Source organism: Ornithodoros turicata, chromosome 2, assembly GCF_037126465.1.
Source record: "Ornithodoros turicata isolate Travis chromosome 2, ASM3712646v1, whole genome shotgun sequence".
Taxonomy (NCBI): Eukaryota; Metazoa; Arthropoda; class Arachnida; order Ixodida; family Argasidae; genus Ornithodoros; species Ornithodoros turicata.
Genome location: NC_088202.1, coordinates 105,319,182 through 105,344,712, shown reverse-complemented (window position 1 = coordinate 105,344,712; position 25,531 = coordinate 105,319,182). Strand labels below are relative to the sequence as shown.

The 25,531-nt window shown below is 41.9% G+C and overlaps 2 protein-coding genes across 4 annotated transcripts in view; both read left to right on the top strand.

The window, feature by feature from the left end:
• The window catches only part of LOC135385912 (alpha-1,3-mannosyl-glycoprotein 2-beta-N-acetylglucosaminyltransferase-like), a 36,993-nt gene extending 12,270 nt beyond the window's left edge, over positions 1–24,723 (top strand). For both annotated transcript variants that reach the window (XM_064615534.1, XM_064615533.1), the window contains exons 2-12: positions 2,493–2,621; positions 4,312–4,423; positions 7,337–7,457; positions 9,624–9,732; positions 9,814–9,952; positions 12,141–12,275; positions 15,423–15,513; positions 15,601–15,705; positions 21,424–21,514; positions 21,601–21,771; positions 23,864–24,723. In XM_064615534.1, the coding sequence (XP_064471604.1) occupies positions 2,523–2,621; positions 4,312–4,423; positions 7,337–7,457; positions 9,624–9,732; positions 9,814–9,952; positions 12,141–12,275; positions 15,423–15,513; positions 15,601–15,705; positions 21,424–21,514; positions 21,601–21,771; positions 23,864–23,977 (1,287 nt within the window). In that variant the 5' untranslated portion in view covers positions 2,493–2,522 and the 3' untranslated portion in view covers positions 23,978–24,723. The remainder of the gene's footprint in view (positions 1–2,492; positions 2,622–4,311; positions 4,424–7,336; positions 7,458–9,623; positions 9,733–9,813; positions 9,953–12,140; positions 12,276–15,422; positions 15,514–15,600; positions 15,706–21,423; positions 21,515–21,600; positions 21,772–23,863) is intronic.
• Positions 1–25,531, top strand: part of LOC135385913 (dymeclin-like) — a 125,458-nt gene that overhangs the window by 35,154 nt on the left and 64,773 nt on the right. The gene's annotated exons all lie outside the window — the stretch shown is intronic.

The following is a 25,531-nucleotide window of genomic DNA, read 5'->3' as shown; positions in this document are numbered from 1 at the left end:
CCCCACGTAGATCACTTGCTTCCTCTTCCAAGTGATGCTCTCTTTCCGCACATTTCGGTCAGTTCACTGTAAAACTGGTATCCTTGATTAGGTGTTTCTTGAACTGCAATGTACATGGTTCCCACTGGTCCTTGAAACCTTTGGATACCCTGGAACGCGATTTTCAAGGTCTGGAAAACCTCGAATTTTTCACAGCCCTTGAGAACCTTTGATATCGCATCTTTTTCTTGTTCTAGTGTAGCTGCCAGTGCAAATTCCGCTTATTCGGAGTCAGAAATATAGCTTCGAAACCACAGGAGTTAGCACTCTTTGATAGTGCCCTCCATTAAATTTAAATTTTACTTTCTGTACTATGATCTTAGCATTCAGGAGTCATCAGTCACATTGTCATAAACTGTGTTTCATATTACATTAGATTAGATTAGAATCAGAGAAGAAAAATGTGGAGATGTAGCCGACTCCTGAAACTGTGTTTTACATCCCAGACAAAACGATTGCTGAGCCTTTAAAAGTCCTTGAATTTTTGTTCCAAAATTCAGTGGGAACCATGAATGTATAGAAGCATAGCTTTTGAAAATGGATTTAGGGCGAAGAAAATGAAAAGGTATCGCAGGTTGAAAATACCACTATAGTAGAAAATAATCCAAGTAGACAATATCTGAAATACAACAGGTGATACACAGCCTCGAGTTTGTTCTCCATTACGCACAACTCCCACTTGGTGACTAAGATGGAAATGTAAAATTTGGGATGCATTGTGCCAACATTGTGTTTCGAATCTGTTGCGATGCATTTGTTATCCTTTTACCCGAAGACACTGTCACCGGTGAATAGTATTCAGCTATCCTGCATCTCCGTCTATGTGCTCATTGCGTGCCACAAGGGTTTTGCTTTCTTCCTTGTACTTAATTTATGCAGCTTTGTGTCTTTTCAGTCCGTGTTGTTCATGTCCTATGTGACTGAAGGACTAAAGAATTAAGAAAAATGTATTGGCAATACCCTGCATAGTGATATAATGGACATGCTGATATTCCACATATGCCTCCCAGCATTCTGGTACAAAAACGATTGCCTTTGGCTAAAAATTGGTGCAGAAGTCGGGCTTCTAAGGAGCACTTAATATTTTTATTTATTTAGCAATACTGTGAGCCTGTCTCGGGCCGTCCCAAGCATGTGTCATTGCAACAACCAAGGGTAATACACAACTAATAATGATGTTGAAACATAGACAAAACGTATTACAAAATACGCAAAATAGAGGCCTGTGTGAGCAAGGTATCAACGGCATTAGCAAATCCTATTACAGAATCAATGGATACGATATTAGAGGGCAACATGCTCCACTCTTCTATAGTTTGGTAAAAAAAATGAATCTTTAAACGTATCACAAGATACAAAACAAGGAAGGAATGTTGTGTTGTGGTTGAGTCTTACCGACTTGGGGGCAGGTGGGAAAAGGTACGTTCTGGAATCGGTACAGAGACTGTTATTACAGATTAGGTAAAAGAATTCAACCTGCGTATTTTTCTTCTGACCTGCAATGACTCTTGGTTTGCCCGTTGCAACAATGCTGAAATGGAGTCTGAGTATTTGTATTTGGAATAAATGAGTTTAGCGGATAATCTTTGAACTCGTTTGATCATGTCATTGTGTCTTTTCGTGGACTGGTCCCCGTTACAGCTGCAGCGTACAATAGTATGGGGCATATGCATGTTCTATAGGCTGTTAACATCAGGTGGGGCATGTCATAGTCTCCTCCTGAGTGCCCCATTTTTTTTTTCTTTCAATCATCATCATCATCATCCTCCTCCTGAGAGAACAGAGCCTCCTAAATGCAGAACTGCAGATTTTCTCGATGTGCTTATTCCAGCTTAAATTTGACATTATCGTTACTCCGAGATATTTAACTTCGTCAGCCTTTTGAAGCATCCTATAATGTGATAAGCGAACTCTATATCCTGCTCCTTATTATAGCTAATCTTCATTCCCCACATGTCACACCCGTCAGCTACTCGAGTTGTAATTGAAAAGCAATGCATCACCGGGGAATTAAATCGGGCAGTAACTCACACAGCCATTTGCAAATAATCCTATCTGTACGTTGGTATCTGTAACTTCTTATGTCACTGACATAGATAAGAAAGAGGAAGGGGCCTAATACCAAACCCTGCGGCACGCCTGATAACACGCTGAATTCACTGGGTTTTGCCTTCGATATATCTACTTATTGGCAGCGGTTTCTCAAGTAGGCAGACACCCAGTTCGTAATCTTGTTGGGTAACCCTATTCTTTAAAGTTTATGAATAAGTTTTGAGTGAGGGATGGAATCAAATGCCTTTGCCAGGTCTATATGTTTTCCTAGTGGACTTCTAGTTATTAATGTGTCCTTTAGGTGTGCGTGGCACCTTATGAGACTCTTAGCCCTTTTATAGGATTTCCTTGGGTCCAATGCATTACTCAGTGTTGTTAATGTTGTATAATTTTGCTTTCAGCAATGATCTGCATAATGGTACTATGAGGCAATGCGTAAAAGGAGTTTTATTTTAATTGTTTCACTGGCATTAGTATCATGGGGCGGCGTTACATATCACCTCTTTTCTCAAAGACCACTAGCAAGCAAAGTAAGTATTTCTTGTCTTGCATTGTATAACTTTATCCATTTAGTCGTCATTATGAGTGCTTCTGTTGGGAGATGTTGCATTACAGATTGGCACAAATGCAGTAATTCATTTATAGATACTGTACAATCAAATACAAACTAAATAATGTACTGTCGTACACATGAGACATCGAGTATATGAGCTCATTACTTTGAATACAGTCAGTGTGTGTCATCCATACTTTCATTGTCCAAACTCAGGCTTGTCTTATCATGAAGTTTATTCTCCAGCTTACCTGCATTTATGCCATTTTATGCCATGTATTCATAATAACAGGCGGGTACAGTTGACAAGGAAAAATAGTAATAATGTTCCTGCATCAATATTCTGTAATGTGTATTGCCACAGTTATGATCATATTCTTATTAAAAGCGATAAAAAACCCCAGTGCTAGGGGACAACAATAAGGATGAAGGACAGACAAACACAGCACCGTTTAATACACTGCCTACACAATAGCACTGTCGCTTTTAATATGCATCACCAAACAGCCCGCATTTTAACTTTATATCATATTCTTGTTAGTTCAAATTTGCTGTGTGTCTAATATTTGTCATGACATCTAGTGGCACCGTTGTCATTCTGTGCACCGCAGATATTTTTGGGGGTTGAGGGTAGTGACATCGCTGCCACAGATGTGAGGGTTAAATTAGAAGTGCTTTCGGTGGGGTGACCACTGTTCCTTAGCCCCCTGCCTTTCCTGTAATAGCTCCACTGCGTTCTCGGGTTGGCTAGTGTGAGCCAGTTTGGTACTATTTAATTAGTTCTGTGCTTGTCATGCATGTAGTTATGCTAACTACATAGTGTGTGCTTCTATTTTACTTTACCAACAGTGTCCTTGTGGTAGAGAATTTCCCTACTATGTTCGATGAAATAACTGCTTGGACATCTGTTGAAAATTGTCCAATCGTACGTCTTACAAGTGTAACAGGAGTGAACAAGCGAGTGGCATACTCGATGCCATGCCTGTGTTATAAGACTATAGCAATAATGTAATGTCAGTTTGTGTATGAGCATATGTCTCTTTATTTAGGAAGATATTGCTTGAGGGAGATCGTTTGCTAACCTTCAGATTAATGGACGAGTTCAGAAAGCCCCAGTGCTCTTTGCGCACGCATTGCGTCCTGGGCACTTGCTGAGCGGGGGAACGAAGAATAATCCTTCGCATTTCGCTTTCACTGACCTTGACACGTCGTGGACAATGGACCAGTAGGACAGAAATCGGAACAGTTTGGAGGCCACCCGTTTCTTTCGTATTAGTAAACTCCCACAAATCAAAGCGACGCTAAGCACTCTGGGATTTTCTAAACTCGTCTATTGATTTTATGATCAAATGTCGGCATTGCACTTTCATTTCAGAGGCCACAATGAAATCTTCTGAAATATAATACGTTTCCGTATTCAAATTTACTTGTATAACCTAGCTTGTACTTGTACTTGTGTCATGTATCTGTGTATTGAAATTGTAGTATTGCATTTCACTGTTGTTTCTCATCTGAAGCTGTTTTATTGGCATCACATCAAATTGTAGGAATGTCACAAATGTCATTTCTCAGGTTTTCTTTTCTTTTTTTTCTTTTTTTCTTTTTTTTTTTAAGTGGGCTTATATACTGTAATTGCAATGTTGTATCATTGCTTTTCATTTTGATAGGTTTTCCGCCCCGGGAAAATACGAACCCAGCTAGATCAGCTCGAGCAAGAACTGCAAGCCCAGGTCTCTGCAAATGCCGAGCTTCTCAACAATCTTAGACACATAAAAGAAAGTAAGCACTTGCCCCGTAGCTTATTATGACAAACCCAGGGTACATTTGTCATGGCATCCTTCAGTGTGCTTCAAGCTTGATTTTGAGTACTACAGTTGTCCATCCCAGGTACTGTCACACTTACACTGTGAGGTGAGATCAAACAGTGGCCCTCAGTCTCAGAAACCAAGGATGAGGTCAGTGTCGCATTCAAAACTCACTATTGCAGTGAAAGCAATATTGCGACATCACATGCAGCAAGTGCAATTCTGGTGAGGTTAAGTGAAGCCCAAGAAGTATATGACAGAGCAGGCATGACTGGTACACGCCCCAGTGGTATGCCTTAAGTAGGGTGATTCGATGCCAGATCAGGCTGGTTCGTCCAGGCAGTCTCCAGATTCTTTTCTTTCCAACATGCATGGAATCCTAGTGTCTAGGAAGCATATCTGTAGTGGAAGGATATCTGGATTTGAAGAAACCATCGACAGTTATTTTTTTCATATCCCTAAAGCAGTTTTAAAAAAGATGGTCAAAAATGAAGATTTTGAGCACGGCACTTCTTCTCAACCTTGAATCTTTCCAACTGTTAAAGACATTGTGCTGATTTCTTCTCTCTCTCTCTCTCTCTCTTTTTTTTCTTTTTTGTAGCTTCTCGATGTTGTGGTTGATTGCCTGCTAGCTTCTTGAGATTCTAGGTTTGGTGACCATGTAGAAATCACAAAGTAGTTTGTGAGGACGCCCTTTGCAGTGGCGTGACCTTTTATTTCACACAGTAGAAATCCAGCCAGCCATTCCCTTGGTACTTTGTCACTTGTTCAAGGGGTAGAGGCTATTTTTCTGTCACTTACCACCCATTCGTCAGAAAAAAATACCAGAGGGAGAGGAACATAAAGGTGGTGAACAAAGGTGACATCTCAGCGAGTGGAGGTCAATAATACTTCTTTTGCGTTCTTCGTGGATGTCGACGTGACCTTCTTGTCATTGTTAAAGACAAGTAGAAAAATTCGGAGATTCTGCAGACACTGACCCCAGCTCAAGCTTTCAAGTTTAGACAGTGAAGCAATGTTCCCGAATACGCAGTAACACGTAACGCCATTACTCGTTAGTTAGTAAAAATGTAATGACGTTACGTTACTCAATACTTTTCTCCCAAATGTAATATGTTACCATAGTTCACTACTCGAACGTAGTGCACTACTATGTAACGTGTTACTCCCCACCTCTGACAACACTACATGCCAAATATTCAAAATTTTGCATTTCAGCATTTGCACTTCATTTGCATTTCAAATGCAGCATTTGCATTTCAAAATCAGCATTCGAATTTTGCTGTTCACTACAAAATGCATATATGTAAAACCTTATCCTTCGATTTCAGGTACTGATGGACATGGGTGTAGGAAAGAATGTCATCTCAAAAAATTTTCCCAGCTGGCAGCACTATTTGGGCTGCTGGCTTGATATACGAGATGTGGCTATTAAATAACGAGGATCCGCCTCTCGGTGCCTTCGTGCTTTCCTGAGCAGGAAGCGCATGCGCAATAGGGGACTCCGAACCTTCTGGTAGAGAATATGACAAGCTGCGTCTCTGTCCTGTGTTATATTTGTGCCACCAGTGCTCACCGGTACTGGTTGTCTTGCCGGGATCATGGTTCATGTTAAACTGGAGCAGCGGACCAATCAGAAATTTCTTGTGAAATTGAAAAAAATATCCGAGTGAATGCATGAAACTGTTGCAGGAGGTGTACGTTGCCAATGCAATGCCACGTGCGAGAGTGTTTGAGTGGCACAAACAGTTTGCCGACGGACGGGAAGATGTTGAAGACGACGGCAGCCCAGGCTGGCCTGTCACTCCAGCAGCACAGCAGAATGTCACAAAAATTAATGAAATTGTTTGCAACGATCGCTGGTTAAGCATTCGGATGATAGCAGAGATGGTGGACACCTCAGGGAAAGAGTAAGGAAGAAGAGTCCCAGGTTGTGGGAAAAAAAAAAAACTTGTGGACTCTCCATCAGGACAATGTGCCAGCTCACAGTGCACTGTTGGTGAAGCAGTTGCTTGCCGACAAGAAGGTTCCAGTGCTGGACCACCCTCCTGATTCACCGAATTTAGCTGCTTGCGACTTTTACCTGTTCTCGAAGGTGAAATCCGCATTGAAGAGGACCCGTTTCCGAACTCTCCCAGAACACAAGGCCGGAGCGGCACCACTACTGAAGTGGATGACACATGATGATCTGGAGTGCTGCTTCCAACAGTGGAAAATTCGTATCCAGCATTGCATGTATAGGGGAGGGGAGTATGCTTAAGAGGATAGCTGTTAATTTGGAATGAACACGATTTTCCCCTCCAGTCTCGTTATTTAATAGCCACACCTCATAGGCATGGGTTTCTATGTCCTGGTTGTTGTACTGCAGAGCTAGCTTTTCCTAAAATGCGAAAGCATGAAGGAACTGCTCACAGATATTACTGCCATTAATCTTTTCAAGTCTCAAAATTGCATTGCATTTTTGTAATATGTCCAAGTACTGCAGAAGACAGATTCCTATTGGCATTGATTCTAATGAAATAGCATAACGATAGCATAAGTCGGAACCCTGATTTTCGGGTGCACACACTTGTTTCGGTGGCATCATAAAGTCTGAACACTACACACTGACACATGTGGAGAGACTAGCTGCTTTTATGTGCTTTCCTATGTAAACATATTGACATCGCACCGCTGTGTACGACGCCACTGCACATGCATGTGCAGGCGGCACATCTGCTCTTCTGATCTGGTGCCGTTTCCATGCCTTGTTTTCCCGGACACACACTCTTTGCCATGGACAGACCTACATGGCTGCCAGTGATTGGTTCCATAAAGCTGTCACTTTAAAATACTCCACTCAAGCTTTTGTTATGTGTTCACCTTGTGTATTTTATGTACTTTGCAGAATTGAATGCCCCAGATAACAAAACTGAAGCACCGGTGCTGGGTGACAATCCTACCATTGCAGTGCTGCTGTTCGCCTGCAACAGGATAACCGTAAAGCGTCCCATTGATCAACTTCTCAAGTTAGTACTGCCCTCGTCACTTGATAATGTTTTTTTTGCTGTTCTAATTATCGCAACTAAGGCTCTTATTATTGCAGTGCTCTAACCTTACTGTAGCATTGAGTGCACCAGGCATCATCTTCCACACATAGTAATCTTCTTGCTTTAAAATCATTTTTATGTAAAGTTTCTCCCCTGTACCAAACTTCCCGGACATTGTGTTCGACCATCCTCCGATTTGTTTGGTTGATCAAATAAAAAAATCAAATAAATCAAATAAATTGGTTGATTGTTCCCATGCGGCCAATGCTCTCCCGGCTTATTTAAGAGAATAAGGTAAGAATTTCTACGCTGCTGGCATCCAAGCCCTCGTGAAACACTGGGACAAGTGCATCAGTGCAGCTGGAGATTACGTTGAAAAATAAAACCAATTTCTCGCCTGTAAGTTCATTTTACTTTTGCGAAAAATGAAAAGTCCCAGTTTGACTTGAACGCCCCTCGTATGTAGCTCCCAGGGCCGGCGTCTACGAAGGGCAGGGAGGCAATTGCACCACTGTGCCTGCCAAAGGGGTGCCAAAAAGACACAGTTCGGGCAGCAAGAATGCCGGGGGCGCAAATTTCCAACTTGTTGCCCCTGAGGCGAAAAGTAGACTCCAGCCTTACTAGGTCACTTTGATCGGAAGTGACACCGGCCTCCTGAGCTGGCTCCTTATATTAAATGGCGTCACTTGGACAGTTTTAGCATGGTTTTAGTCTTCCTTCTGTTACGTATTGTTTTCTTTGGTGGTAGCCGAAAGAGTGAATTGTCGCGGTTTACCTGTTTATTGCACACCCTTTATTACCTGGCCCCATAGAGTCAGTGTTAGTAAGTGTTATGTCCCTTATCGCATAAACATGTTATGATTATTCAATAGCCCGCCAGTGCCCATTGTCACCAAAGTGCATCCATAGGCCCAGTGCTCCTACTGAACTGCGTCACCGCAGTAGGCCGTTCTCGTGAGAACCTGAAGCTTGAGAGGTTTTTCGAGAATGTTTTTCTAAAAGTTTCTCTTTCTTTTTTTTTTTTTTCGCTGAAGAACACAAATCCGGTTGGACCACTCCCAATTCTGCAGTTTTCCGCAACAAGTGCTTGCACGTCTAAGCTGACGAGGATATACAAAGACAAAATCTTGTATGACATGGAAGTAAAGCATTATTACAAATCCAAAATAGATGCGGCTGAGCATTGGATGGTACTTTGTGCTGTTTTTGAGCAGTAACGGCACAAAAACAATCTGTCTTTGTAGAATTCTTCAGTACATACCATACTACTAAACTCGTTCCTTTGTACCACTGTTTCTGAAGTGGGTCCCACGTTTGGTTGTTGCTAGTTTTGAGGAATGCACTAGACAGGATATTACCGATGGGGGCAAAAACAAAAGTGGTCAAGACAAGACGTACATAAGCTCTACCAGTGTTACCAACGTTACCAGCATGGTACACATTTGTTTTGTTTTGTTTTCTTTGGGTTAGGTGGCACGGGCAGTGGCACTATGAATTGTAGACACATCCATCTACTGCACCAAAGCTGCATTCTTGAGTAAAGAATCATAGTTTCGCAAAATTCTGTACCAAACCTCAGATTCTGTGATACATCCTAAATTCCGTGCATTTTCACGGACTTGCGGAATTGCGAAAAAGTAATCTACTTATTCACATTATATTATGCATTTAGGTGAGCTTTTCATGAAGAAAGAGGTAATATTTTCAGTTATGTATTGCCCCAGCTAAACCTAAGACAAAAACAATAATACACAATGAATAATTCTATGCACAGTGAGGCGAAGATCATCCCAAAGGGCAAGAAGGAGTGTAGGAGTAGTAGTGAGGTGGCTGGAGGAAAGTTAAGACATTGTGAACAATGTGTGCATTGTGAATGTCCTCTAAATGCAAAGCAGGACCAGATCATATTACCTGAGATGACTGCTATTCATTGCATAGAAACTTCGGAACATTCTACAATGTGTCCACTGAGACAAGGCATAATTGGGGACGTTGAATCACAGTCAGTGAAGTATGCTACGGTTGTCTGAAACATTAGTTGTCTATGTAAGCGGACATAGCTGAATATGTTTGTTGCATTGCTGATTTTGTTGCATGTACACTCTATAACTCGTGCCGTCAATCCAAATTATCGTTTCTTTGCAGATATCGTCCATCAAAAGAAAGGTTTCCTTTAATTGTTAGTCAAGATTGCAACCATGCTGTGACTGCAAGCGTCATTAAATCATACGGGGAACAGCTGACTCATATTCAGGTATGCTAATCCTATTTAGAACTTTTGTGGCCATTTTCACGCAAGTGCTTTACACTGTGTCCTTTGGTTTTCTTGGTCCAGCAACCAGACCAAAGTGACATTCCATTAGTAGGCAAACAAAAGAAGTTCAAAGGCTATTACAAGATAGCCAGGCATTATGGATGGGCTTTAAACAAGACTTTCCACGACTTCACGTATGACTCGGTAATCATAGTTGAAGGTATGTGCCTTTCGTACTGTCAGATGCTTGTAGTACACATATTCTGTGCAGTGTTGGAGTTTTGAAGCTAATGGATTTGACTTAAATCCATGCGAGAGGCATGTGAACTTTATTTGGATTTGATTGGCATCAAATTAATGGGTAGGTTTGGATTGAATAATGTTTTTGAAGAGGGATTTGGAATCAGATGGGGTCCTTTTTCTGCAGACAGAATTGGATTTCAGTCACTCAGAGTTGGATTGGCTTGTTGCACATACACTTCAATTCCATGCGCTTTGTCCATATGATAAACAACACTGTTATATTGAAAGTTCGAGGTTCACACCCCAGTTTACTCTAATCGAATAACCACACATATGATGCACTGCTGTGTGTCCCGAAGAGAGCTGTGAAGTAATTAGTTACAAGTTACTCTAATTAATTTCATACTTTTAGAGTATTTATAACTATGCATCTATTTTCAAAACTTAGTAACTGTGGCTCTAACTTATCCACATTATACAGTGAAACCCGTGTATAACGATATTGACGCTAATCACGAATTCCATCGTTATACGGGGTACATCGTTAAACGAGGGTTGACCTAAATAGCACGTCCCCGAAATGTCGCGCGCCACCCCGTGTGTAGCAAAAGAAAAAGAAACAGATGCTAAAAAAAACGCGAAGCTGTGTGACATCGCACTGGCTTTGGAAAACAGCGACCAGAACTCGTGGAGGGAACGGAAACTTCTGGCAACACTACACGTCACCATTCCGCAAGTCGGCTTCACCTAAAGCCTGCGTGCTTTAGGCGAAGCTCGCTTTAGAACACTGTCGCACGACTCGCGGGTGGAAAGCACCTGTTGGGCCTTTTGAATCATCTCGCGAATTTCAGCAGCATTGGCCAAATACGGAGACACAAAAACCGTTACCACCGACCTCTTTCACTGACAGTATTGAAAAATGAACAGTCGCTGTCTATTTTCTTGCCTCAATTTTTATTTTGGTTTAATTCTTTTGATACGAATTTCGGATGATACGAATTTTTTCCGCTACCCCGTGAGATGCGTATCATCGAGATTGTACTGTATCTTATCGCGGCGATTTTTGCCGCGAGCTTACGCGCACGGGACAGCGTCCAACATCGTTATAAGAGTACTCGAACCGCGGTCTCCATCGCTGTACGCAGGTCGTTTCCCCATAGAAACATTGTATATTTTGATGGTAAAATTATAAACCATCGTTGAACGAGAGATATCGTTATACGCGATATTGCTATCCGCGGGTTTTACTGTACATATAACTTGTACTCAAAGGATAGTTACCTTCGATCACATTGGGTGAGAAACTGTACCTAAATTTCATTATAGTTTTAGTAACTTAATTACTTTGTGAGTTAATTAAGTTATATAACTACAATTGTAACTTAATTGCTTTTTTTTTGTTACTTACGTACCTCTGGTTACAAACGGATGACAGTGTTCTGCAAGCAGCTATTACAATTCCATATTGTATTTTAACAGTGACACAGGATCTTGTACTTTCCGTTTGCTTACTGCTTCTCACAAGGGTGCAAGCACAGTAATGTTTTCCCCATAGTACTAACCTGTTTCCAGTTGTATTTCGTAGCTCTAGGGAAAGCATAGAATTACACTTTTCTTTAAGGCACCTTTTGTCCAAGTTCTAGAGTCTTGCAAAAACTCTTGTCCATTGTTCACAGTGTGAGGTGCCTGTTACACTGCCATTGTTATCCAATATATTTATTATAGTAGCTGATCCCGAATCATTTTTATTACCACATCGTTAGACAGCTATTCTTAGGCCTTTCAGTTGAAGTATTTTAGGGAGCAGACTTTCTGGATTTGGCAGTGAATTTGATAAATCCAGATTCAAAATGATTTTATTTGCCGATACAAATTTAAATCTGGACTTGTGTTAGATTGGATTGGGTTTACGGTCGTCGATGAAAATTTGGATTGGATTTGAATCCGATTTGTGCCATCAAATCCACGTCACTGATTCTAGTCGATCACAGAAGCATGTTTTTGTTCTGTCATAGTGGTATGTGGATGAGTTTCAATTACAGTAGTATCTGTCAAAGCACAATATGTCTGGATTGCTTTTCATTTATGCCTGGCAGGCTTGTGCTTTATGAGTATGCATGCATGAATCGCAGTTCTACATATGCAGTGACTTGTTGGATTTCCAGATGACCTGGAACTGTCTCCAGACTTTTTTGAGTATTTTGCTTCTCTCCATACCATACTGAGAAGTGACCCCACGCTTTTCTGTGTTTCTGCTTGGAACGACAACGGGAAAGCAGGCTTAGTGGCAGACAACCCAGGTGGGCTTTTATATGTGTGTGTCCATGAGCATTAGAAACATTTTAAATTTTGTATTTTTGCTCAGGATTAATTGTTTGTTTGTGTTTGTGGTTTCAGTGTATTGCATGCATCCAGCTGTTTAATAATGGAATTATGTCTGACCGCTGTCAAACAAAAATCATTTTTGTTGTCCAAAAGAGCTCCTGAGTGATTTCACGCCGAATCAGGCAGGGCGGTCCAGTCGACGTCTCCGATAGTTTTCCTTAGAACTTACAGGGTGTTTCACTTAAGAGTGACCCCTAATTATTTTTAAAAATCTACTTAAAAAATTAGAAACCTTCTGCGCATACTTGTGAAGGTTTTTGCCGCCCAAACAGGTGGTTTCCATCAGTGTACCTCATTAATTTGTCTAATTAGCTTAATTGAACTAAAAAAATCCCTAATGAAAGGTAACATTTTTTTGTGTTAATTAGAAAGCCCATGACCACAACACCTCATTTCAGTCACAATTACAGGATCTTTCACGATCTTTCCACAAAAATTTGGCACCCGAAAACACGTAAAAACTGCCCGAAAAGCCGTCGCTCGTCAAGGCGCTCGTTCCGTCAAATTGCCCCGCCAAGTATGAGGAGGAGGAACGGACAACACAGGAAGCAGCGAGAAGCCAGGTTCACCTCTTTATGCTGCCTCGTTTTTTGGTTGGTTCCTTTTATCTGTCGAGATGAACTGTGAAATAGAGGAGGGATTAAAAAAACACCCAGGAGGACAGACGACTTCGGTGAGTATCAGTAACTCGTGGCTGCGAAGAGATAAGCTTGTGAAGGCAAAATATGTGATTACATCCGGTCCCCACCCTCCCTTTTCTCTTCTGTTTTCTCATGCTGTTTCCATGCGCAATGGGAGTGTCTTCGGGACGTGGCGATGCTCCTGGCACTCTGAAATTCGAAAGGGCGCTTCCAGAGATGGAAAGTTTTTGAGTGTCGAATTTTTGTGGAAAGATCGTGAAAGATCCTGTAATTGTGACTGAAATGGGGTGTTGTGGCCATGGGCTTTCTAATTAGCACAAAAAAACGTTACCTTTCCTTGAGAATTTTTTTAGTTCAATTAAGCTAATTAGACAAATTAATGAGGTACACTGATGGAAACCACCTGTTTGGGCGGTAAAAACCTTCACAAGCATGATGCAGAAGATTTCTAATTTTTATCTCAAGTAGATTTTTTTTAATAAATAGGGGTCACTCTTAAGTGAAAACACCGTGTATATTAAAGCCTTGTCCCTAGGAGGCATATGGGCTCTGAAAGTAATTGAAAATAATTGGTTATTTTTTAATTAAATATCATTCAGATGTGGGCATTTTGACCATTGCACTTCCTACGAAGTTTGACGCCACGTACCTTCATAATTGTTCAACATATTCAACTGAATTTTTTTTTTTTTTTTTTTCACATATTGTCTGTGGTGGGTAGCATTGCATCCTAAGTTCTGAAGTTTCTAAAGTTTGCCTTTGAGGAGATAAAAAGTTGCCTCATTTGTAAAATATGGTACGTTTTGGGAACCTCCGAATTGTGACACCCGAAAGTAATCTACATCCTTGTGTTCGTCTCGAAATACCCTTTCTACTCATAGCAAGTACATCGTATTGTGACTTGGGGCAACGCACCCAACAGTCTTTTTGTGAGGGGCGTCTACCGAAAATGCGTTAATTCGACAGCGCACATCCCATATATTCCCACTCATGACATCGTTCATATTACTCACAAACGTTCTTCGTGGCGACTCAAAACAACACACACAAAAAAAAATTTAGCTTCAGAGATGGGCGAAGATACTTTGCGGAGGTGCAATATAACTTCGCCCATCTCTGAAGCAAATTTTTTTTATGTGCTCTTTTGAGTCGTCACGAAGAACGTGATGAAGAACCAATGATGGCTATTGTCGCCATCATTGCACGCGACCATGATTCTATTATATATTGCTGACCACCACAAATAAAAACCGGGGGCAAAAACATGTTCGAGATTGCGGGTTTGCGTTTGGCTGGTGCGGACTTTAAAGGGAGACTCCGCATCAAAAATGTGTTGAGGTAACAGTGCAACATCAATCCTTACCGTATGATCCCGTATCTCTCAAGTGGCACAGATAATGAGCAGTCCAGCAACACTGGGCTTCACCTCACCGGTATTCATCGTGTACGGCTTTCTGTAGGTTTTTTCTTTTACCGCTGGCGAATATTTTAGAACGAAATCGAGGAAGCAGATGACTGGTCATCCATGTGACACGAAGAAGTTGCAAAGCGCGTGCCGGAAAAACAGCCGGTGGCCCACACCAGACTACCGGTGCATGGTACAGGAGGTAGGAGAGGGAACCTTCAGAAGTTTTGGTTTTGTTTTGAGCTTTCCAGCTCTTTTGGCAACTAACGAGTCCCCGACTGCCAAACCAAGTTTATTTCTCATTTCGGAAGAATGTATCGAACTTATTTACACAGCCATTATAATAGTTTCAATTTGTCCCGGAGTCTTCCTTTAAAGTGGCAGTTGCACACCCAACTGTGTACTACTTTTTTTTTCCAGTTACCGAACGTGTAGCGACGCATTCGCAGATGAAAGCTCAAAAGCTCAAGTATCACTTTGCAGCTGTTCTACTATACATGTTTGTCGCTGTTAGCGCAACGTACAAGTTCCAGCACACGGCCCGCAACAGCTTTGTAATAAGCTACTGTGATATTCGAAAAAAATTGAATATTTAAACCTTTACGAATATTCGAAAACTTGGAATATCATTTTCGAATATGAATCCAAAATATTTTATTTGTATTTGAAATTTTCGAATATTCGCGCACCTCTAAAGACAACATAATTTGCGTGTGACACGTTTTGCGGCAAATTATGCACACTGCAAAAGCCATCTTGATGTACATGTGATTTGGTACTTCTGAGCGCAGTCAATAAATGACTCGAATGACTGCCAAATGAAACACATCAACGGTGCATGTAGCTGCAGTATTAATGTGAAAGATGGCTTTAGAAAGCATGCTGTTAGCAGCTGGAAAATGTACTGTCTACTGAAGTGAAATGTCAACTAAGTTCTTGTTCAGCAAATGCTCTGAGAATTGCAGATTATAAAGGGACATGGGTCTGGGCCTATGGTATCTCATCTTTTGTTGCAGAGCTGCTTTACCGGTCAGATTTTTTCCCTGGTCTGGGCTGGATGATGACAAAAGACATCTGGCTTGAACTTCAGACTAAGTGGCCAACAACGTAAGAATATTTTGAATGTGCTTTATCAGGGAACCCTCACTTACATCCACTTCATTTATGGTGGTGCATTTTATTTTGCCTGATTAGATTCTGGGATGACTGGATACGGCAGCCAGAGCAGCGAAAGGACAGAGCTTGTATTCGTCCAGAGATATCCCGCACGAAAACATTTGGGAAAATTGGTGTTAGCAAGTGAGTGGATCAGATCTGTTATAACATAAGCTGCCTAGGATTTCAAGCATGAGATGACGTTCTTGGTTGTCCTAGCGTTTTCTATGCTTTGAGGTTAGGTCATAATTAGGGGTGTGTGAATAGTAGATTTTTCGAATGCGAATAATTGGGACAGAATACGAATCCAATATCGAATCATTGCCATACAGTATGTGGATATGCACACAGTACAGTAGACAAGAGCATTTGTGAACAATGGAAAGTCTGGCATAACATAAGAAAAGAACGGAATCAGTAACGTATGCAGTGACTAGTAAATGACAGAAGCCCTGTTTTGGGGCTCACCCTCACACAAAGACTAGGTAAAATACGACTAAAATAAACGACACACCACGAAAAATTTCTTCTCAAATCTCAGTGTGGCGGGTGCTAGACACAAGCAAAGTTCGCAGCGCTGGTGAAAACCGTGCCTGGCGTGAACGGCAGGTGCGGCTCATAGAAAGCACTTAGAACTGTGCAGTTTTCTTCTGCGTATAGAGGAAACTATGCTCTACACAGCGTCCAAATCCCGGTTGTCGTACTGTAATCGGTGCAGGTATACAAAGGCCGGAAGTTTCTCAATTTTCCTCCTACTTAGCGATTTTTTTGTGGAAAATCAAACCATTAAATTTTAATGAATATTTTTTCCTGCCAAGGCCCCAAGGAATACTTCAACAGGAAAAATCGCCAGACACGTAACTTTCATAGTCATTGCAGGAAAAAAGAGGAAGTATGCGATTTTTCCAAAATTCACTACAATCGAGCGTAAAACACGCAGTGAAGAGATCGGAAGAGACGCCTGAAACCCAAGCAGTTTTATGGAACGAGCCTTCCTCTACAACATATTAAAAAAATCTCGAGGGTGTTTTTTCGTATACAGGAGAAAATAATTTTTTTGTAGTAGAGGGTATTATGACCACAGTGACCCACGTTACATGTATCCATTGGGGTGCTATATTTTTTTCTTGGGCTCCTGTTTTAATTCGTTGTTTTTTAATATTTTTCTCTGGTCTGGTTGGGTTTTAATGAGCAAGCAATATACTGTGGCACAGACTTCTGCAAGGTTACCATAATCTTTGCTTCTGTAGCATAACACGCGTATTGCAATCCTGGGTGATTAAGTTTATGGCATCGTTTCCGGTGTGCGCGGTGCCAGCAACGGAGATTGGGGAATAGCGGTGATGGGCAGGTCTAAGTAATACTTTTTGTAGTGTGAGCTAAAGCCCTGCGTGGATGAGCTTTTTGACATCCGCATCCTATCCAAAAAATCCGCGTCTCCTACAGCACGCAGCAATAGTTCAGTTTCTATGCTCGATATATCAGGTAGGGGTGTGCGAATCCGAATATTTGAAGTCGAATCGTATATCGAATCGAATGGGGGGAAAAATTCCAAATACCGAATCGAATATCGAATATTCTTGCAAAATTTTCAATATGTGACTTTCGCACTAAAAGTTACCATTTCGTAGCCCATGCCTTTAGTGTAATTTTTCTAGCAGTAACTGTCACAAGAGAGACATACAATTCTTCTGTTCAAAACCCCTACTCTTTAAAGGGACCATGAAACGATATTTGACAAGCCCACAAACATTTTTAATTAGTTCCCCTGTAATAAAGCATTCACTCTGTGAAATATGAAGTTGAAAATCGTACAAATAGGGAAATTATTCTATATTTTCCACAGGTGTGAACGGCGGCTGCTACGGCCCGCCTCCGAGGCGATCTGGCCGTGACATCATACACAGAACATGTTGCCGATTCGCGGACGGGCTTTTGCGAGCAAAGTGCAAAATTTTCAAACAAGCTTGCATACTTCATCATGAAATATGTTTTAATTTCACTTGGAGACAAGACTGTAACTAACCGTTTACACAGAATCCTACGAGAAATGTAATATAGCCGTTCACTGTCAGCATGTTTACCGGAGCACGTTTTCCGCTTTGAACTTCTTCTTCGTCGGAACATACCTTCGTCGGTGACATTTTACGAGGTGCTGCGTACCGAACGATCCATAGACGCTGTGTGTGTCGCATAACCTCTTCCTCCATTGCTGATAATTTGCCTTTCGCCATATTTTAAGCGATTTCGACGGGAGATATACGACGCCGTTGTTGTCCAAACCGAAACCATGCACCCACGTGGTCCGGCGGGGTGTGTCTTCCTCGTCGTTCACAGTTGGCTGAGAGGATTGGATGGCGATGACGTAAGCCCGCTTCGAAGGCATATATCCAGCGGTCACGCCCTGTTATTTTTGTCTGACAACTGCGCCCCCGTTGTACTGAATACAGTTAAAAGTCGATGTGTGTACGATAGTGATGGATCATGCGAACGGTTTCCTGCAGAGTACTCGGAATTCTCGAAAATCATTTCATGGTCCCTTTAATGTTACATGAGAGTGCTTCCTGCTTTTCGGGTGAGCCTACACTTACTGGAGTGGTTACCTTCATTTCAAAATTTTATGGCAGGCAGTAGCATACTATATGGATGAGGCTGTAATTCTTTCAGACAACCAAAGGCCATTTGTGAAACAAACGAATTGGCATCCTGCCTCAGCTTTGTCATGAACACCTTTTAGTTTCTTTGCACTCGCCCTAGGAAGTAGCACTACTGAAATTTTAGATGCAAAGGACATATTTAAGACACCCTTCTTGTTCGTGGGCTGTAGTCATTATTCAAGAGTCCTAACTTTTTAAAGGCAACCTCACAGACATCAAATCAAAGTCCCTCGTCGGCGCCGCTAAGCTGCACGTGGGAGAGGCGCCGCCCCTTCCACAGACGATGTCTACAAAACTAACTTTTGGATAACGTTATCTTAAACTAAACACCGTCCCGCCTGTGTTGGTCCTGCAGCAAGGGCATTTTTGTAAAGCAGGCTTCACCTCGTGCACGGAAGCATCAGGTGAAGCCCACTTTCGAGTTGTGTCGTTCATATTCGCGGAGTAGTCGAATATTCGAAAAATCGAATACTGGATATTCGATTCGCGAATCGAATAGTTCGAGCGTTTGATATTCGATTCGAATTCGAATATTCGCACACCCCTAATATCAGGCCAATTTTCCAGCAAATAAACGTTATTTCCCGTCAGCACAAAACAGAAAAAAAAAAAAAAAAAACTGTTACCAAACTTCATCCACACGGGCGACTTCCTCTCTTTCGTCCTGAAACATGGTTTCCTCAATACGCAAAAGAAAACCGCACAGTTCTAGGTCCTTTCTATGAGCTGCACCTGCCGTTCACGCCAGGCACGGTTTTCGCCAGCGCTGCAAACTTTGCTCGTGTCTAGCACCCGCCACATTGAGATTTGGGAAGAAATGTTTCGTGGTGTGTCGTAGCACTACCAGGGACTGCTAAACAAATTTTCGTAAAAGTTCGCGATAGTTTTGTGAGGGCCGAGCAGGTCCACTGGATCATTTCGCATGAAATCGCCCAGTAACGAAATTTTGCAAGGTTGGGATACCTGTATTGACCAGTCGTCTGCCACTAGTGACAAGGGCTCAAGTCCCATTTTAGGAGCACATCATTTGCATATGCTTCAATTTCTTTCTCTGGTTCAGTAATCATTTCATCCACAGCCGACTTTCCCAGGTTGTCAAATGTGTTCCATACCTGTGATGAGGTGGCTGCCACATTGCTTGCACCTTGCTCGGAATCATTCTCGCTCTCTCGACCTATATCGACACTGCGCAGCAGACTTTCACTTTTCAGTGCCTGAAGCATGTGTGTAATATGGGCAAACTCCATCCTTGCCTGAGGCGCTTCGGCTTTGGGGTCTCTACATAGGGTACCTTATTTAATGACTCCATTCACCATGAGGGCATTTTGAGGTCATTTTTAGAGCTGGGCGAATAGCAAAATTTTCATTGTGAATCGAATACGAACATTTCAGACACATGTGAATACATTGCGATTTTTTTTTTTTTTTTTTTTTTCCAGTTGCGAATTGAATTCAATAGTTGTTGATGGCGGTTCGAAAATTTTGAATAGCTAGTTTTGGCACAGTATGTCTGTCAGCAAACAGCTACTGCTCATCCACGTCATTTTGTGTCAGAATATAAACAAAAAAAGTAAAAAGAATAGGGTCCTCTACTTCAGGCTTTGACATGCGCATTATGTTGCCCGGATGAATTATGTTGGCAGTCGGAGTCTGAAGATCCAAATGCATTCTGCAGCAGTGTGTACTCTCTAGTTTCGAAGCTACATCAGCTTGCAAACTATACTGGTACGAATATTTCCCTCTATTGTTGAATACAGTTGCAGAAGCTGTGAGTATGTTTATTGGGAGCTGTAGTGTACATTGTACATTAGGGACTACAGTAATATGTAGTGGAGGTACACAGTCACATGTACATAGCAGAACTGTGCTTGTGGACTTAGACAGGAATGCATCGCAAGCACTACAAGTTGTCATGCAGGAAAGCAAGCTGCTGCACATGTTGCGGGCTGAGTGAAGTTCTCCATAAATTAACATATTTCCCGACACAGAGAAGGGGCGCTCACCTGATGCCGATGTGGCTCGCGCAGGGAGATCCTGCTGAGAACATCGTTGGGAGGACTGCTGCAAGTGGATTGCAATCATTCGCGCAACTTTAGCGTCCAGTGACTCTTTCCTTCGTGCGGGGAGACGATGTTTGCGCTGCATCGTGTCAGTTATCTTTCATTGATTCGTATCTTTGCACTCTTCTTTCTCCTTCTCATAAACGTTGAAAGGCAATCTGTGCCGCTTGAGCCCATCGGCGTGTGTAGTGTTGCGCCACACGTTTTACGTGTTCTGGTGGTTTTGGAGTACTCAAAGTGTATTTCATATAGCACTTCTCCCTGTTGTCGGTGGTTCGTCAAGCATCCCCCTGTCATCCATATGAACCACACTGTGGCAGTGCGAGATGATAAGACTTCCATATCAAACGCATGCACCCACGTTCGTATCAAAACTCACGCACCCACCATGATGATGATGATAGCAAGCGGGCCAAAGCGCGCCAACGGAGTGGTGCCGCGGTATATTCCAGAACTATTCGAAAATATCGAAGCGGCAAAATTTGTTGCAAGTGCCGTTCGAATAGAGTAAACTATTTGATTTGTATTTGAAATTTCGAATATTCGCCCAGCTCTTGTCATTTTAGCCATTTCCCAGTTCTGCATGTAAAACCCTCAGAGATTAGGGTTTTCCTTTCCCTTTTCCTGTAAGTCATCCTTCCCTTCCTCGTCAAAGTAAACAAGGGAGTGCAGATGACATACAAATTGTCTTCTTGAAAGGGCAGCTAGTTGTTGCAACATGATCATGATACATTTTGTGAGCACATATAGCGTTTCACAGCTGCCGCTTTTTCTCTGGATTACTGGATTAATGTAATCCCTGGGAGAGAAAAATGATGACCAGTAATAAAAATTCAACCGAACTGGAATACAGTGTGGAGATAACAAATTGGTCTGTGATGCGTTGTAAAACTACATTGAATGCACAATACGCTGCTAAAGTGGGAATGCATTAGAGATGTTATTTCCAGCCTATGTGAACCCTTGACAGGTAGTTGTGATCACTTCCTTTGAAACAATAGTGTGCCCAGGTATTTTCGAAAATAATTTTGTTTGTTATGTTCCATGTTCTTTTTTCTGCATTTTAGCTTGGTATTCTTCAGCATTGTTCCTATTCCCTCAGAAAAGCAAAGTATGTGTAGTGTCTTGTGTACAACTTCTTTCAGTGGTCTTTTCTACGAGAAGCATTTGAAGTTCATACAGCTGAATAACAAATTTGTGCCTTTCACCAAGAAGGATCTCAGTTATCTAAAAAAAGTGAGTCACTTTTATTTTGCAATATAATAGGCACTAACCAGATGCAAGATTTTATTGCTTGGTGTTGATGTATTTGCTTCTTCTAGGATAATTATGATGTGACATTTGTGAAGGAAGTCTATGGAAGTCCATCTGTAACAATAAAGCAGCTCTTGAAAGGTGGCGTGGAAGGCTCGGAACCAGTTAGAGTCACCTATGACAGCAAAGCATCCTTCAAAACTATTGCCAAAAGCTTGTCACTGATGGACGATTTCAAGGTAGACTCTTGTACATATAGTTTGCATTTCAAAAGAAACAAATGCTTTCATGGCAGCTCATGCAGACATGTCAGTGAAAGCCTTTGAACTTGACTATGAAGTGTACATTTTGTTGCCAGTTATAGTACTCTAGCATTTCATCAGTTTCAGTTTTCTAGAAGTAGTGCATAGGTGACAACAATATACAGACTGGGACAAAGTGGTAAATTTGAAGCTTCCAGTGTGTTAATTAGTTTATGTAGCATACTTACTTGCAAAATTTACACACTCCCAGGTGGGGCAGCCAAATGTTGGTACTTTCTTTTTTTTTTCTCTGGACTTAATGGTTCTGTAGTGCTGCGGTCCTGAGTGAGCGTTGGAGCTCTGGTGCCAGATATGCAGGGGCGTCAGAAGGTAGGGGTGGTCGTCCCACCAGGGTTTTTGCTCCAGAGGCCCTGCCCCTCCCCCTGAACTTTCGCTCTGAGGGTCCCGACACCCCATTTTTCATCTGTATGTGTCTTCCAAGACGGACTCGCTTTCAGCTCTGTTACCATGCAGTATGAAAACAACACCCATTTAAAAAGTAGGAGACTAAGTTCAACCGAATAGATACCATCTGTCCCCAATTTCCCCATGTGATACTGTATGAGCAAACCTGGTGTGCGAAGAGTAGTGACACGCCATTCAGCAGCCTTGCTTAGACGGTACAGCAGGACACAGATTTCGCTACAGCACATATCTGCTCTCTTGGTCTGAGCCGTGGGCAGAATACTCGGCAGAGCCTTTGTAGTCCAACAATAATGACAACCTTGTGCACATGACACCATTGCACTTTTGATGTGAACAAAAACCAAAAGTAAAGGAACACACCGCTGCTTGCTTACTTCTATTTGACTTATCGCACTTAATGAGACAATTAACCAATATTTCAGTTTCTGCTGCTCAAACGCCAATTTCTTTTTCGCCTCGAGGTAATCAAGAACATGAGGTGGCCTTCCCATATACGTTAAACCCTCCCAGTCATCGGATTGCATAGACGAGTTGTTTCCAGTAAGCAGATCAATGGCTCCCCTATGTTAGGTTGGGTTGGGTTGGGTTAGGTTAGATTGGGCTTGCCCTCCCTGCCGTGAGGGACTTCCGACGCCCCCCAAATATCTTTGTCAGAAGAGCCATTCCTGCCAGTTAGTGAGGCAAAACCATCGAACATGACAAGAAGGGAGAACGAGCAATAGAGCAGAGTCCGGTGGTTTGAGATTTGACAGACATGTATGGCTCTTGTTGTACACGGCATGTTGCGAAAAACGAGCTCGAACCCTCGTGGACGACAAGGAGGACTATCTGACTGCGCTTTAGAAAAGGGGGGCGATGAAGTGTTAATGTTTTCTCTTCTTCTCTTCAAACGTTTCGTGAACGTGTGCATGCTTGCACCTTCTTCCGTTGTAATGCTTTTATGTGTAAAGTTTGGTTTGTATTTGGGCATGATAGACTGTTCCGGTTCCTTCTAAGACACGATTTACTTACCACAGCGGGCTGACAGATCGGATGTGGTTAATGTCATGTTCGCTACTACATGGGACTTTCCTTCTGTTCTGTTTCTGCCGACAAACTTTCCAGAGAAAATGTTGAATGACTGCATATTGGGAGGACGGTTACTGTGCAGCGCAGTCTCACAGAAACTGGGGAAGTGGGGCAGCCGCCACCAGACTGCGTGCGATTGGATCATTACGAAATGGGGTCTCCTCTTATATTGTGGAATGGTTTAATTAACTGAGTTTGCAAAAAGAAATTTCTCGTGCGGCTATACAGCCCTATCTTTGCCACTAAGTTTTTAGGTAGAAAGATTAATTAATTATTCATTAATTTTAGCATTACTTTTTACGAGTAAACACAGCATTTTCTTCTCTTCTGTTTCTAATGGTATGGATGCAGAGTTTCCATGTCAGTGTTATGAAGTAGGTGATTCATCGCTGAAAACTATCGAATAAAGATAACTAGAATTGAGTCGGTGTTGGTGGCATTAACAGCAAGTTGTTAATGCCACAATTTTTTGCAGAAAAGCGAGATGTTTGGAAAGTTCACGCTTATACAATGGTCTCTGTTCTGTCCCTTCTAGTCTGGTGTACCGAGGACTGGCTATCGTGGTGTTGTGTCAATAATGTATCATGGTAGGAGGGTCTACATCGCTCCACCAGCTGACTGGAAAGGATACAACAAGTCGTGGAGTTAGCATTTGCCAGAACCTTGAAAATAGCTCAACTGCGTGTGTGTGTGTGCGTGCATACAATAGCACCATTCCAGACACTTGAGTGCTGAGTGTTGCCAAGCCTAATGTGTTTCAGCAGTATACATACTGAAGCGCTTGATGAGTTAGTGTTGCTTTTTACTCTGGTGTTCATTCTTTCCACTTTTATTGTGAACCTATGTTTAAGATGTATGACACTATTCTACACCCTTTGTTAAAACAAGCGCGGCTGAGGCATGTTTACCATCTATGAAATTTCGTTTCCCAGAGCGGTTTGTGAGAAAGTGATACCGGTAGCAGAATAATGTAGTGAGTTTTATCATATTGGTTCCCTATTTTCAAGGAAGAAACTATGTGAATGTAGCTTGAATGTGTGTATGAAGTAGGCGAGGCATTGTAAATATTTTAGTGTATAAATGTAAATATAATCCAGACTGTACTTGGGTATTTGATGGGTTCCAGCTGTCTTGTTCCATTATGTCTAGCATCTCTTAGCTATTTCTGTTTCTTTATTAGATACTCACGTATTTTATCTTTCCTTCATAGAATTTAAAATGACACTCACTATAGCTCTGCGGGCATACTTTTAACTTTGTTTCTACGTGAGTTTCTGATTTGTTGTTGCACAAAATGTAGATATATTACGTGTTAAGTTTAGAGTTGATTTCTAAGGAAATTGTGTACTTGAATGACAGGGTTATTGCATTAAAATGGTATCGAGAGGGAACTGATTTGTGCTGTGTATCGTCACCATTCATTGAATTTTGAGCATGTATAGAGGAATACAGGGCTTTGCTTTTGGTTTTTTATCCTTTAGAGAGATTGCTTAACAAAGCTATGACAGCAACCTAGATGTCTTGCAGTTGAGTTATACGACCTGGCGGACGACCTCTTGAAGGTAGTGTCTAACTGCAAGATGACTGATTAGCTAAAATTCATGAACTCCTTAATTAGGGAATTTCGAGCAAAAGCGATACAGCCGAACGGGAGACAGTCCTCGTTGAAAGTCATTCTATAGTTTAAAAATCCTGAAACAAGCGCGTGCCGTGAAATATCCATCCTCGAATTCCGCTATGCAAATGAGCCAAAACCAAAACCGCGTGCCTCAGGAGCGCATCACCTGAGCCGACGGAGGCTTATCTGAGCTGCAAAGCGGTTGATCTGCCCAGCGAATGAGCGTTTACTCCAATCATCTACATCGTTCCAAAGAACGTACCTCTGAACGTACCTCGGAATGAGCACTGTGCTCCCTGCGCTTCCGGTTTCGGCTGGTTTGCATAACATTCGTCGATTTATATTTCAATGCACGTGCGCGTGTCAGAATTATTTTAAAATAGAATGGCTTTCAACCAGAATTGTCTCCCATTCTGCTATCTCACTTTCGCCCAAAATTCCCTTTAAAGAGAGTTAATGAATTTTAGGTAATTAATCACCTAGTAGCTTCATACTCTCTTCGAGAGGACGACTGCCTGCAGTATAACCCAACTGTAAAAAGGACATCCTTGCCGCTCTCATAGCTATTTCTATAAAAATCTGTAA